Genomic DNA, 14,781 nt, shown 5'->3' with positions numbered 1-14,781 from the left:
TATAGTTAGTTGAAGATTGAAGTTGTGTATTCTATCTAATCATAAACTCAACCTCTCAAATTATTATTATTATTATTATTATTATTATTATGATGATGATGATGATGATGATGATGATGATGATGATGATGATGATGATGATGATGATGATGATGATGATGATGATGATGATGATGATGATGATGATGATGATGATGATGATGATGATGATGATGATGATGATGATGATGATGATGATGATGATGATGATGATGATGATGATGATGATGATTTGTGTTTATGCAAAATAATTTAAATCGATATTAATTTGTCTAATTGTTTTCTTGATAAAGAACTTATAGTAATAAACATGTTATAACATTGTTATAAATATAATAAATATCACAAAAAAAACTATCATGATGTTTTAGGAAAATTAATTCTATTAATAGTAATCAAAACTTTGAATACATATTTATAAGGGTCGTGAACTTTTTTGTCCGAAGAAGTAATGATGATATCAGGGAAATAAGCATCGGCTAACTCTGTGCTAACAGCCTTGGTAATCCAAACGAGACAAGTGTTAAAGTCATGACAATAACATATAACAATATATGGAGAGTATTTTTTTCACTTGTATAACTGTTTGCACCTTTTATTGTTTTTGTTGTCTTTGCTTTGTTTCATTTTTGTGGAAGTGTTGCTTTTCATGTGTCGTTGTTGTATAATAGTTTACGCCTTTATGACTCATGTATTGAAAGACTGTTATTCTATGATGCTCGAACTCTCTAAAATTATTAACGGATTTGTGTTGTATTCTCCAAAAATAATGTATTTGTATTCTAATTCATGTTTTAAGATTTGGTTGAGTTGGTATTGCACTTTTGACTTGATTAGGTGTACGTAATGTTTTAAGAAAATCAAAGTATCAAGCATCTGTGAATATTTTGAAGCATAGCCTATGCAAAGCACATTTGTGTATCTTATGTGGTGACCTACGTGTATTATAAAATCGTATTCTATGAGGTTTCATATCTTGAAATGTCTCTGAACTAATCTTACGGAAAGATCACAAAGCACATTTTTATTTTGAAATAACTAGAATTCATCTGAAAGAGTCCAAGTTGTAAACAAAACACACAACACTTTATTGAAAGATAAAAGCAACTGTTTTACACTGAAACAAATCAAATACAACAGAATAATGAAAGAAGCAAACAGACTTGCAATTGAAAAAGAAAACACTCCAAAATGATCAGAAACTCGAAAAAGACACAACTCCAGGGAGTACATACTCCATTTATTTAGCGTATTACAAATCACAACAGAAAACATGAAATGCCGCGACATCATACACATAAATCCAGATCAAAATCCCGCTGCTCTGCTGCAGAATGGAGGAAAATTAGTTTAAGAATAAAGAGGGAAACAAAGAGAGGAAAAGTGTTACAGATAAAAAGAAGAGCAGAGTGCATTCAAAATATAAGGAAAAGAAATAGTGCTCTACAAATTGTTATAAAAGATGAGACGTGTATACTAACCTTTCAACTTCATTGTGTTGCATTGGATTCAGCTTCAGGAGGGAATATGCTAAGCTTGAATGTTACAGTTTGAGATTTCTTAAGCAGTATATCTTTTGCAGATTTGACCGCCTTGATTGTGTTCTCCAACTTCATCTCGCGAAGATTAGGTATATCAGCCAGCTCAACTGGTACAGCGTTGAGCTTATCACAAGAGACAAGAACAAGGTTCCTAAGGATGGGGTAGTTAAGATTAGACGCCTCCCAAGTTTCTAATTCTGCCCTCTCGATCCATAATACTCGGAGTTTGCTAAAACCTCCTACCTCCGGCTTCCAAGTGTCACCCATGAATGCGTTTTCTTTCAACTTTAGAACCTCAAGGGATTCCAATTGTGCTAATTTTTCTGCCTCACTCCATGCAAACCTTGTGTTTGCCAAAGTTAACTTCTTTACTGTACGTACAAGTCTGAAGAATGCTGAAGGAAGTTGAATTGTTTTATTCATGTAAAGAACATCATTCAACAGTTTCAAATGTTCCAGGCACTTTAGCTCTTCAAGGTTGCTGATTCCACCTCTGGATTCAAGAAAAGACGCCATTTGCCCTCGAATGCCCAATTTTTTAAGATGACATGCCTTTGCCAGCACATCTTTCTTGCAACTCTCTGGTGCAACCATAGAAAGAGTTTGTAGAGAAGAAGATTTACCTTTCGTGACAGTCGGGGATGGCAATTTTGCAGGTATGCTGGTGTGCAGATGCCTCAACTGTAACATGTTCCATATGTCTGCTTTTACGTCAAGAGTGGGCTCTGAGGTACTTGTAGTAAGTATAAGAGTTTGTAAATTCCAGAATTTACTAAAAGTCGGAGGGAGGGCCTTAAAGTCACCTGAGATAGCAATATACCTCAAATGAAATAAATTGTTAAAGTCTTTGGAGAAAAGAAATTTGAGAGATTCAACATCCAAGACTCTCATAAGTGGAAATGCTTTGTGAATGAGTTTGATGTCATTAGGAGACAAGTCAATTTGTTTTTGTTTTGAGGAAAAACAATAGAAAGATCTGACATGTTCTGCAGATGGTTTTGTGGAGAGAAAGTCATTCAGAGTAGATGGTTGAATACACAATCGACGGCAAGTATCTGGGTCCTGTATAGAAGGAACAGCGTTATCAGCTGTTGTAGATATTTCTTGATAAAGCCATTTGTCAGCAGCCTTTGTTCTGCAAAACTGATGTAACATGTCGTGAAGACGACACGTCTTTATTTGACCATCAGACCTCTTTTCTAATAGTATCACTAAATTCCTATGAACAAGATCATTCAAATGAAGCTCTGCTATCTCCTCAAGAGTGGATGACTGCTGAGGCTTTATTAACCCTTCTGCAATCCACAAGCGAATCAATTTCCAAGCAGGGATATCAAAGCCCCGAGGAAAGATACCAGAATATAAAAAGCACGTCTGCATTTCTTGAGACAGACGATCGTAACTCATCTCTACAAATACACCACAATTTTTATTCACGGTAAAAGCATGTCGTGCAACATCTCTCTCAACTATTTCCCAATCAGTTGTATTCGAACGACCTGCTAATGCTCCTGCAATGACAACTACAATAAGTGGTACTCCACCACAGTTTCCTGCAATTCTTATTCCAACATCTTTTAATTCATCAGGACAACTTCCCTTGCCAAAAACTCTCTTTTCCAACAACTCAAAACATTCGTCTGCTAACAAGAATTTCAGATTATGAGGTTCTGCATTTTTATAAGCAGCTAGTAATCCGTCACGTGTGGTCATCATGATTCGATGCCCCTTTTTGTTTTCTGGGAAAACTTTCTTTACGTGATCAATGACATTTGCTTCCCACACATCATCTAAAACAATGAGACATCTTCCTCCTTTACTCATAAAACCACTTATTACCTTAGCTAATGTGTGATCATCCTCATCAAGATGCTCGTCTATATTCTTTTTGAAATGTTTGAGAATCTTATGATAAAGATCCTTTATTTTGCATTCTGGACCGGCATAAATCCAAATGGTGCTGAAAAATTCAAATGAAAGCGTAGTGTCATTGTAGATTTTTCTTGCCAGTGTTGTTTTTCCAAGTCCCGGCATACCCACCACTGGGACAATAGCCAGACTTTCCGCCGGTCCTTCAACAAGCCGCTTGATCACTTTCTTAGCTTCCTCATCAAATCCAACCACTTCATCATCATCCAAAGAAGGACCCTTTTTAACATAATAATCAAATGGATTGCATTAGAAACCAGAGCGGATAATATTCTTCTTAATTTTTGCAATTGTAACTATAAAATTCTAAACTTCATGCAATGCCATGATAGGGAGAAGGCATAAGTATCCGCTACGCTATGACCAAAATCCCAGAGACACCTTAACTAAACTAAATTTCTATTTCCCTGAACTCATTTTATATACAATATTGTACACCTTTTTCAGTGGTTATATGTCAAAGTTTTTATTTTTTTAGCACAACTTAGAATTTTGAGTAGAAGTGAGAAGTAAGTGATCTATTATAGGAATATATAGATTCCCATATTTTACCCATTTTGATCATATTTGTAGAGACTCTTAAAATAGCTTGAAGTTCATATCTACCCAATTAATTATAAGTGATTCAAGTCATGAGTTAAATGGACTCATTTCATTTAAGAGTGATGGCTAGCTATTGTGAACCAATATTAGAAGGTACGAGGAAGGAGTAAAAAATGTGGATGGTAGAAAAAATCATTCGCTCTTCAAAAACTAAATTTTGAATGGTTACATAAGGATTATAGTCCAGAGATGTAGGTAATTATGATAAAACTTAAATCAAATCAAATTAATACTAATACAAAAATAAAATCAATTTAACACTAAAATGACAACAATATTGAATATTTGTTCTTTGGTTTTGTATTGGTTTAGACAATTAAAATACATTATCTGTTAATTTTCTTTAATATTTAATCTTGTAACTAATACTTATTAAACTTATTTTAGCATGATTTAGTATTTTAAATTATGATCATTTTAATTATGACATGCTCATTTGCATTATTGGTTTTACGCGATTTCATTATTATAATTATTAAACATTTTAGTATCATTAATCATATCATTGTTCGTTTTATATTCTTAAGAAAAACCCTTAGATAGTTATATTATGATAGAACTGAAAAAAAATTTAAAGTACAATTAAATCATATGTTTTTATGAATATTCTAGTAAAAAAAACCCGAAAATCCAAAAAAAAGAAACTCGAACAATCCAAATTTTATTGGTTTAGTTTATAAATTTAAAAATCTAACACAAATAATTCAAATTTATATCTGAAAAACTCAAACCAATTCGATCATGTACACCCATGTAAGAAAGTAACAAAATTGGTTTTAAAATATAAAAAAAAAAATGTGAGAGAAAAAAAAAACGAGCGAAAAGAAGAAAAACTGAGTTGATTGGTGGATCTCACAAGCAAACATTATAAACCACAGTGTTTATTTGTTCAACTGTTAAATAATTTAAATTAACGGGTAAATATAATATTCTCAGTGTCCCTATTTGTTTGTCAGTATTTTTTTTTATATTTGTCCCTATTTACTTGTTCGTTTTAACAAATCATAATTTTTCTAATATGTCCTTATTTAATTCTAAAAATTTTATAGTAACACTAAGTTGTAATTGGAACCAGAAAATATATTTATTATATTTCGAAAGTTGCATAATCTTTCAAGTTAAAAAGTAATATTGTAATTAACCTATAATAATAATTGGAATAGGAACAGAATACTAATTGAAAAGTAAAAAAAGTAAATCTTTTCGAGAATTTTAGCATACCTGGGTAACTTCATGTCCTTTTTTAGGGATGTCAAGAATTGGTCTGGGCTGAAAAGATTCTTTGTTATCTTCTCGAAGTTTCTTCACTTTCTCATGGATGTCTTTAATATCAGCTGCAAGAGCCCTAACTACTGCCAAATGACCCATATCGAAGAATCTTCCAACTTTATTTTTATCTCGATGAAGCTTAGCTTGAACCAGAAATTTATCAATGACATCTTCAGATTTATGTACCATTTTTTGAATATCTTTCACCAATTGATCCCATAAACTGCTCTCACTGTGAAATTTAGCAGCATCGTCAAGGAATCCTTTTAGGCGTTGCACTTCTTCCAGTAAATTTTTGAACTCGTCCTCTACGCCTTTTATCAGATCTATTATATTTTCTTGTAACAGCTGCAATAAATTCTCTACGAGAAAATTCACTACAGCGTCCGCCATTGTAAATTGGATTACAAATGAGAAAAGAAAGAAGATAGTTGCAGCATATATGAACGAAGGTAAAATGAAAAAGTAAGTTGACTTTATTTTGGAATTTTTTTAAAGTTTTAAGTCTTTCTTAATTCTAATTTTAAATATAACAATAATTTAACAAATATAATATAGTGCTAGTTGTTTGCCCATAATTTTCATAAATATTGTATTTGCAAGTAGACACCATTTAATTGGTCTTTGACAATTCAATATTTACGAGAAAAATAGTCAAATATGCGCCTAAACTATTCGAAAAGGTCTATATATAGTCTCCATTTAGAGTTTAGTTCATTCATATTCTCGCCGTACGACTTTTGGTCCAAATATACTTTTATTGGCGTCAGTTGCTATGTTGGACATATTTAACTCATTTTTCATTTCTTTAAAATGTCATTTTTCAATTTCTTAAAATTATGAAACATGAGTTGGATATGTCCAACATGACAACTAACGATTATAAGGGCATATTTTGGATCAAAAATTGGATGGCGAGAGCATGAGTGAACCAAACTTTAATCGGAGGATATATCTAGACCTTTTCGAATAGTTTAGGGACATATTTGACCTTTTCCTCGTATCTATAAGGTAGTTTCTTGACAATTTGGATATATACATCGTCCTTTCTTTTTATATCATTCTTTTTACTATAAATAGTTGGACCACAATACTTGTCATTTTATAAAATTTAGGAAAAATGCATCAGTATCCCCAACTTGTGTCCTAACGACACTTGAATCATGGATAAATCTTATGAAAGAAGAATTAAGGGGTCAACAGATTTGTACTCATAAAATTATGTTTCTTCAAGTTTTATTTGTGATTGCAATTTATTTTTTGTCACTTTGAGTTTTTTCATAAACAACTTGGCACGCCCAACGGGACCGAATCTGCCCTTCATCTTCTCTTTGACAAAAAATTTCAAGTCTCGTCTTTGAGTTTCATCAAATTTACACTCCGACAAGCCTTGAAGTAGGAAACATTTGTAGATACATGGGTTACATTGGATCGTTTAAATAATTTATGGAATATTTAGACTTTCATTGAATTAAGCTAATAACAATATGTGTTCATGTTTTGGATCTTCTATGAATTATTTTGAATAATTTACTTGATAATGGTAACTCTAAGGGAGGATATTATCTCATTAGGTGTTGATCGTGACTACTGAGAATAAATAGTAATAATTTAGATATTTAGAAATAAAAAATAACATGATAAATATGTTTCTCAAAATTCAACTCCAACAAAAAATAAAAAATAAAAGAATTCCATCAAAACTCTCCTAAAAAAATTAAGAAATTGTAGAGCTAGTCCTCCACATTGTCGTAGTCTTTATCCTTTGTATATATCAAAAATAAAAAATAAAATAGTGGCACCAACATAGATGTGTTGCAGTAATAGGATTGTTTCACTTTTAATCAAATGTCTCATGTTTGATCTCTGAGTAATCAGAATAATAAGGCTCCGCTCCATTGAAGATATCAAACATCATGTGAAAATAAAAAAATAATGCGAAGAAGCTACTTTAACATCAATGTGCCTAAATACAAATCATTTTTACAAACTTTTTTGGGAAAGGGAAAATATACCTCTTGTTAACAAAATGATGTATTTATGTCGAAATCTTCTAGTAATTGATATATATATATATATAAGATTATGTTCGGCCTCATTTAAAATATAGAGATCATATGACTACATACGAGGTTTAAATTAACAAACAACAACTAATTCACAGGAATAACTTGATTAAATAATGACTTTGGCTTAATAATTGAATTGAGTCCATGATTGGATATATATTAATTATAAGTGGCATCATCATTTGTAATTAATTAATTTAACTTTCCGCTAGAACCGGATCTTACCGGGTGGGGTGCCTTCACATTGCCAGTTAATAAAATAAAAAACACTCTCCCGTTTTTATTTTATATGTCACCTTTTGAATTTCGACAGTCAAACAAATCTATCTTTGATCATAAATTTTTCATAGATCTCTTAAACATTTTGAATTATCAATTATTATGACTCGTAGTACTTTTTACGTAATTTACAAATATATAAATTTCATTTCAAAAAAATTAAAGATTTCATGCACATTCCGATCAAATTTAATTATTTGATACTTAAAATATAAAATGTATCATATAAATTGAGACAGAGAAAATAACAAATCACAACTAATTGCACACTACTTTTATTTTATAGAAGTACAACGACTTGAGAACGTGTGATAAAATGGGGACAAGGAGGAATAGGGCAACTTTGTAATGATCATAGGTTATACTAAAGTCAAATTAGTAGAAGTATTTTTAATTTTAATATTTAAGCATATCTAATGAACAAAATAATAGGTTTTGATTTTTAAATGAGTTTTTGACCCTTAATTTGTCATTTAGCAATTGAACTCATGTTGCATCTTTTTTTTTATTTGGTCGAAATTTGACATAATTTTATTTATTTCATATTATATTTATTTGTAGAGGCGCGTAGAATTAATATGATAAGTCTTGTCACAAAATGCATAGATTTAACGGCGATTTTACAATCGCCACAAAAGATTAGATATTAGCGGCGACCTATTCACCGTAGCCACTAATAATCCTTCTGAAATATGACTGAAAAATTAATTGGTTTCAAACGAAGAAATTGTCTCTATAAAAGATTTTTGGTGGCAACTTAGGATGTAACTTCAAAGTTTTATTACTAATGTGTTTGGCCTATTATTTGTACTATAATAAGTATTTATAGGAATTTGATATTTCTTCCATACTATTTTAATTAATTTAGATTAGAGCCATCAAAATGGGCTTAATATGCGAGATCGGTCCAACTCAACCCTTGAATTAAGTGGGGTTGGATCTAATTTTTTTGACCTATTTAGGAATGAAACTTTTTAGCCCAACCTCACTTGGTCCGCTAGCCTCAGAGGCAGCCCATATGATATGGATATTTAGAAATATTATATATATATATATATATATATATATATAATTGTATATAATAGCAAACTAAATAACATGAAATAAATGGAATAGCTAGGATTTGATTTAATTGTGCTCCATAGCAAACATTAGCTAAAATTTGCCAGCGTCTCTCTCCCAAAAATCTCGCTCGCCACTCTCCATTCTCGCTCGCCTCTTTCGCTTTATACACAGAAGTGTATAATTTTGTTTCTGTTTTGTATAAAGCGAGAGAAAATTGTATATACACATGCAAAAATGTATATCTTCGTGTTATACACTTAATTATACAATTTACAAACATTTTATTTCAAATATTGCAGAGAAAAAGGCCAACGAATTATACAATTGCGAATTATACAGTTGCAGTGAAATACAATTTTCTCTAGCTTTATAAAACGGAAGTGTATATATTGTGTTTCTGTCTTTCTATAAAGCGAGAAAAATATATATCTTCTTGCTATACACATATAATTATGCAATATACATACATTTTGATTCGATTCAACTGTATGCAAAACAAATTATACAATTGCAGTGAAATAGGCCAGCGAATTATACAATTTAGGCCAGCGAATTATACAATTGTATATGTATAGCGAATTATACAGTTTTATGTTTGCTATGGAGCGCAATTATGCAAACTTTGTTATAGCATACAAATATAAATTTTTTATTTGCTATATGTCAAAGTTGCTCATATATTTATATATATATAGTAATATTTAATTTGTAATCAATAAATATGTTAAAAACATAAAAAATCATGTGTTTTAACTAACTTGTTTTTTGAGCTAACTTTTGGAGTGAGAGTTAGGTCTAAGACTTAATTTAACATAGTATTAGACCAGGGTCCGTCTCACCAGATGTTGGGACCCCCAAAATCATATATCTAGGTTATAACTCTTGAGACTTCTAACATATCTTTGAAGATAGTAGACCACACAAACCCAAAGTTCAAATCATAAAGAGACTTATTATTATTAACTAACATGAATAAACAAAAGACAAGAAGCTCTCTTCATTTGTAATGATCTTACAAGATGACAAGAAAATATGCATGAGACACAGTGACATGAGTATATTAAAGAAGCATTATTTAGCTATATGTCGATGATCCCGGGCTCCCAGTTGATCAAACTTCCCTGCAATCAAAAGGAGAGTAGTGTTTTCAGATAAGTTTTGAAACTAGCGCTCTGTGAATACATCATTTGGACTCATAATTCAGCGCATATATGCACTGAGTGGACAAGTAATATGGAAAATGCAGATTTATAACTGACCTTTTAACTTCACTGAGTGGCCCTGGGATCAGCTTCACACAAATGAGCAAAGAATTGATGCTTTTCAGAGCATGCATGTTTTCAGGGCCAGTAATTAACTCTGTTGCAGAAGCTGAGATAGTTCAGCTGGCACACTCTCAAGCTGAGGACACTTAAGAACAAGTACCCTAAGCTCGGGGAAGTGAGATTTTGAAGCCACCCAAGTATGGAGGTCATCACTATGAATCGACAAGATGTGCAGTTTCCGAAATTCATTTTCCTCCGGCTTCCATATACTCCCTGTGAATGCCTCCTTTTCCAACTTTAGGACCTCCAGGCATCGCAGTTGGCCCAGTTTAGTCGCCTCTTTCCAATCGAACATTGTGTTTGACAAAGTTAACTTCTTAAGCTTGAGTAGAAATCTGAATAATACTTTTGGAAGCTGAAAAGCGTTACTATGGCAAGGGACATCACTTATCAGTTTCAAATTTTCCAGGCACTCAAACTTTTCAAAAGTTTGAAACCCTTCAAACGTGCTGAATCTGTCGCTGTTCGTTTTAAGAGTATCTTCTATGTTCCCTTGTATGCTCAATTTTTTGAGGCTGTTGGAAGCCTCTCCGAGCACGTCTTTGTTGCAAGTTTGAGGTGAAATCTTAGAAAGAGTCTGCAGGGGGCAGGAGGAGCGTTTTCCCTTTTGGGTTGAAGGGAGAGGCAATTTAGAAGGTTTGTTGGTCTTCAAATGCGTCAACTTTGACATGTTCCATATGTTTGCTTTTACGTCGAGAGTGGGGTGGGACGTATTAATTATAATAGATTGTAAACTCCAAAACTTAGTAAAGAATGCAGGAAGTTCCGTGAAATTACCTGAGATAGAAATGTACCTCAGATGAAATAGTTGGTCAAGATTCTTCAAGGAGGGTATGTTGATTGATTCAATTTTCAGAACCCTGAGAAGTGGAAATGCTTTCGGGATGAGTTGAATGTCGACATTAGCAACACGATCATCCGAGGGGAAACATAAGAAAGATCTAACATGTTCTGCACTAGGATTTTGGGAGATAAAATCCGAAAGATGAGAGGATTCAATATGCAATCGACGAGAAATATCTGGATCGTTTATGGATGGAAGATCATGTGTTTGACCTAGCTGTTGAAAAACACTTTCTTTAGTCACCTCCATCCTGTAGAAGTCATAGAATATTTCATTACATTTGATCTTTTTGATCGAACCAGTAATCTCTCTCGACACAGTCACAAGGTTCAAATTCTCAAACTCCATCAAATGATCCTCTGCTTTGTCCTTAGGGGAAGAGAAATTTATCGGATTTGACTCTATTAGCCCCTCCGCCATCCACAAGCTAATCAACATCTGAAAAGGGATGTCATAGCCTTTCGGAAATGCTAGGCAATACAAGAAGCACGCCTTCATTTCGGAGGACAAACTTCCATAACTGGCTTCCACAATTTTCCAGCAGCTTGATGTGTCATTTTCTCTCACAACACACTGCCAAAAATTGTTCTCTACCCTTTTCCAATAATACGCGCTCTGATCAACTTTTTTTAGAGCTCCAGCAATTACCTCTATTGCAAGTGGTAATCCGCCACATTTACTTGCAATACTCTTACCAACCTCTACTAACTCATCCTTCCTATGCCTAATTCCATTGTCAAAAACTATCTTTTCCAGCAACCGAAAACTGTCTTCTCCATCGAGAAACTTGAGATGATAAGGTTCCTTACTTGCACAACTAGCTGCCACATCTCTGCGGCGAGTGGTCATCAAGATCCTATGTCCTTTGTTGTTTTCTGGGAGAACATTTTTGAAAAAATTCACAAGTCCGCTACCACACACATTGTCCAACACAACGAGACACCTCATGTCTTGTTCAGTCACAAACTTAGCTATTAATTTAGCTAATTCATTCTCACCATTACAGCGAAATTCTTCATTAGGTACTGTAGATGATTTGAGAATCACAAAAAGCATATTCTTTAGATCGTTCGACTGTCCGACAGAAACCCAAATGTTCTTGCAAAATTTATCTGTAATCTGAGAATCACTCCATAATTTTCTTGCCAGTGTGGTTTTTCCAAGTCCAGTCATACCCACAATAGCTATGCATTCTACCTCCTCTGTTCCTCCAACAATCTGAAGCCGCTTCATCACTTCATTTGCTTCTTCAGTCAACCCAACCATATTTTTAACCTCCAAGAATGTATCCTATATATACTCACTCCATTAAGAATTCGATGATGTCACAAAAATCTATTCATTTTTGCACAAAAATGAGCACGAGTAGATATTTAAATTTGTATTGAATTGAACGAGTATGACATAATACACAAAATTGTCATCTAGAATGAATGTGTCTACTTTGAGCAATTTTATACAAGTTTAAGTGTCTGCTTGTGCACATTCAAAATTAAAGATCATAGTTATCAACTGATATCAAATTAAGAGTCATGTTTATGCATATGCTTTTAGCTAAAATCACCATACAAGTAATTCAACTTTGAAGAACAAGATAACAAAAGAGATCAATAACTATCATCATGTTCAAAAACAACGTTACCTACTCCCACTAGTCCATATTAGTCTGTTTGGTAGGGAGGAAACATTTTCACTAAATGTTTTTCTATTTTTCTGGCTTAAGACCCTTTGGCTAGGCCTATAAATTCGAAGAAAAAAAAACAGTTTTTAGTAAGAGTAATGGTAATAACACTAATTTTAAAACTCTCAAGTTTTACTATTTACGCAAAGACCGTATCTTCTATTGTTGTCGTCATCAGTGGCGGAATCAAAATTTTAAACAAGAGAGTCCAAAGTCTAAAGAAATAGACACACAAAATAACCTAAGGGAGTTCGACATCTACTACATCTTCCTCTTACTCTTCCACCACCTTCTTCTCTTCCTCCTCCTCCACTACTTCATCTTCTTCTTCCTCCATCACCACTATTACCTCTTTCGTCGTCCTTGATATATCCTCAACTTTGTCATTTAGATTTGATATTTATTTGTTACAAAAGTGGTTCACATATACCTCTTTCGTTACAAAGTTAGCTCATATATAACTCTTATGGTTACAAAAGTGATTCACATATACCCTTACTGTTACAAATATGATAAAATAAATTTTAAATTACTTTTTTTATTTTTTGTTTCTTAAAAAATTATGTATTTGATTTTTTTCACATATAAATTATTTTTTGGACTCTTTTATTTATGTATTACTTAAGTTTTTTTATTCTTGTTTCATTTTTCTTTCTTTCATTCATTAAAAAGAAACATAAAAAAAATGAGTGTGAATGAAAAAAGAGAAAAATAATTAAGCTTTTTTTTTTTACTGTATTGTAATTTAGTTTATATACAAAAAAAAATTGGAGCATCCATAATGAATTCTACAAGAAAAATAAGTAAAAAAAAAAATTAACCATCAAAATAATAAATTCAAATTAATAGTTGGATTAATAAAGTAAAAAAAACGTGTGTGGAGGATTAAATGTACCTTTTATTCTTTTGATTAGAAAATTAAACAAAAAATAATTTAAGATTACTTCTATTAGAATAAAAAGGTTTATTTCTGAATAATAACGATGGATATATCAATTCATAATAACGAAACTAAGTATGTTTCCCCTTTCACAAATAATTAACAAACAGCGGTTTGTATAATATTGTGAAAAGGAAAAATCTCATTTGATATGATAAAATTTAGTACCTGAGGCTCCCTTGCAAGTGTTGTTGGAAGATTTATGGTTCTGTTGGGCTGGAAAATCTGTGGATTTTCTTGTCGAATCGTCCTGACGCTGTCACGTATATCTTTGATACTGTTTGCAAGATTTTCAACTCTTTTCATATGGCTACAGAAATCAAAAAGCCATTCCCATATACTTTTTTCTTCATCCAGTTTGGTCTCAAGTACAAATTTGTCAATAACATCATCAGCTTTATACGCTTGTGTTCGAATATTCTTCACAAATATCTTCCACAAATTGCTGTTGCTCTCAGCTTGTTCATCATTATCCTTCAGAAATGCTTTCAGTGTGTTAATGTCTTGCAACAGATTCTTCAACTCATCCTTTGCACCTCCAATCGCCTCTATTTTATCACTTATTACTTGAAACAAGCTCTCCACAAGCAAATTCATTACTACATCTGCCATAGTTAGCAACTTTATAATTTATGAACAAGTAGCCTTGTATTGGTCTGTCTAAATATACTACCACCTTCTATTATACCTATAAAATTACTCATGTTTACCAAAATATATAGTCCTTTGAAAAAAATAAAAAATCACTTTTCTCTCTCTTCATAAATGTATTAGAGTTCACTTTTATTTGTTAGGTTGAGCTTTTTGAAAGTCAACTTGACTATTAGATTACATTAATTTGATATTTTAAACAAAAAAATTTAGATATTCAAAAAACTATATGAAAAGTAATACAAATTGCAATTTTTTTTTATATATCAATATGATGGGGAAAAAAATACATTTTAAAATGTTAGTCAAAGTTCATAAAGTTTGACTCTATAAATATAAATCATGACAAGCAATACGGTATTTGTCTACCTAAATATACTACCACCTCTATACCTATAAAATTACTCATTAATTAGTCATACACAATTATTTAATATATATATATGGTATGACTTGACATGTCCATTAAGAAAACGGTGGTTATTTACTACTTTCATTTTACGTGATAATAGTTGATTGGGTACGGAGTTTAAAAAATAATAAAAA

At 32.1% G+C, this 14,781-nt stretch overlaps 2 protein-coding genes across 3 annotated transcripts; both read right to left on the bottom strand.

Moving 5' to 3' along the window:
- Window positions 1–1,103: 1,103 nt before the first annotated feature.
- NRC4B (putative late blight resistance protein homolog R1A-3) lies at window positions 1,104–7,308 on the bottom strand. 2 transcript variants are annotated; one of them, XM_069296895.1, is made up of 3 exons: window positions 5,334–7,308; window positions 1,521–3,728; window positions 1,104–1,366 (listed from the first exon to the last, which is right to left on the bottom strand). In XM_069296895.1, the coding sequence occupies exons 1-2, from the start codon at window positions 5,772–5,774 to the stop codon at window positions 1,530–1,532; spliced, it is 2,640 nt and encodes an 879-aa protein (XP_069152996.1). In that variant the 5' UTR covers window positions 5,775–7,308; the 3' UTR covers window positions 1,104–1,366; window positions 1,521–1,529. The 2 variants fall into 2 exon arrangements, with proteins under 2 accessions (XP_069152996.1, XP_010319428.2); XM_010321126.4 differs by having other exon boundaries at window positions 1,104–1,363.
- Window positions 7,309–9,726: 2,418 nt separating this feature from the next.
- On the bottom strand, window positions 9,727–14,579 carry LOC101248869 (CC-NBS-LRR resistance protein). Its single transcript, XM_010321127.4, has 3 exons — window positions 13,753–14,579; window positions 10,054–12,253; window positions 9,727–9,915 (listed from the first exon to the last, which is right to left on the bottom strand). The coding sequence occupies exons 1-2, from the start codon at window positions 14,194–14,196 to the stop codon at window positions 10,148–10,150; spliced, it is 2,550 nt and encodes an 849-aa protein (XP_010319429.1). The 5' UTR covers window positions 14,197–14,579; the 3' UTR covers window positions 9,727–9,915; window positions 10,054–10,147.
- Between the last annotated feature and the right edge of the window lie 202 nt (window positions 14,580–14,781).

This window comes from Solanum lycopersicum, chromosome 4, assembly GCF_036512215.1.
Source record: "Solanum lycopersicum chromosome 4, SLM_r2.1".
NCBI classification, from domain to species: domain Eukaryota; kingdom Viridiplantae; phylum Streptophyta; class Magnoliopsida; order Solanales; family Solanaceae; genus Solanum; species Solanum lycopersicum.
Note: the sequence above shows the minus strand (reverse complement) of the source record. Positions and strands in the feature narration are given on the sequence as shown.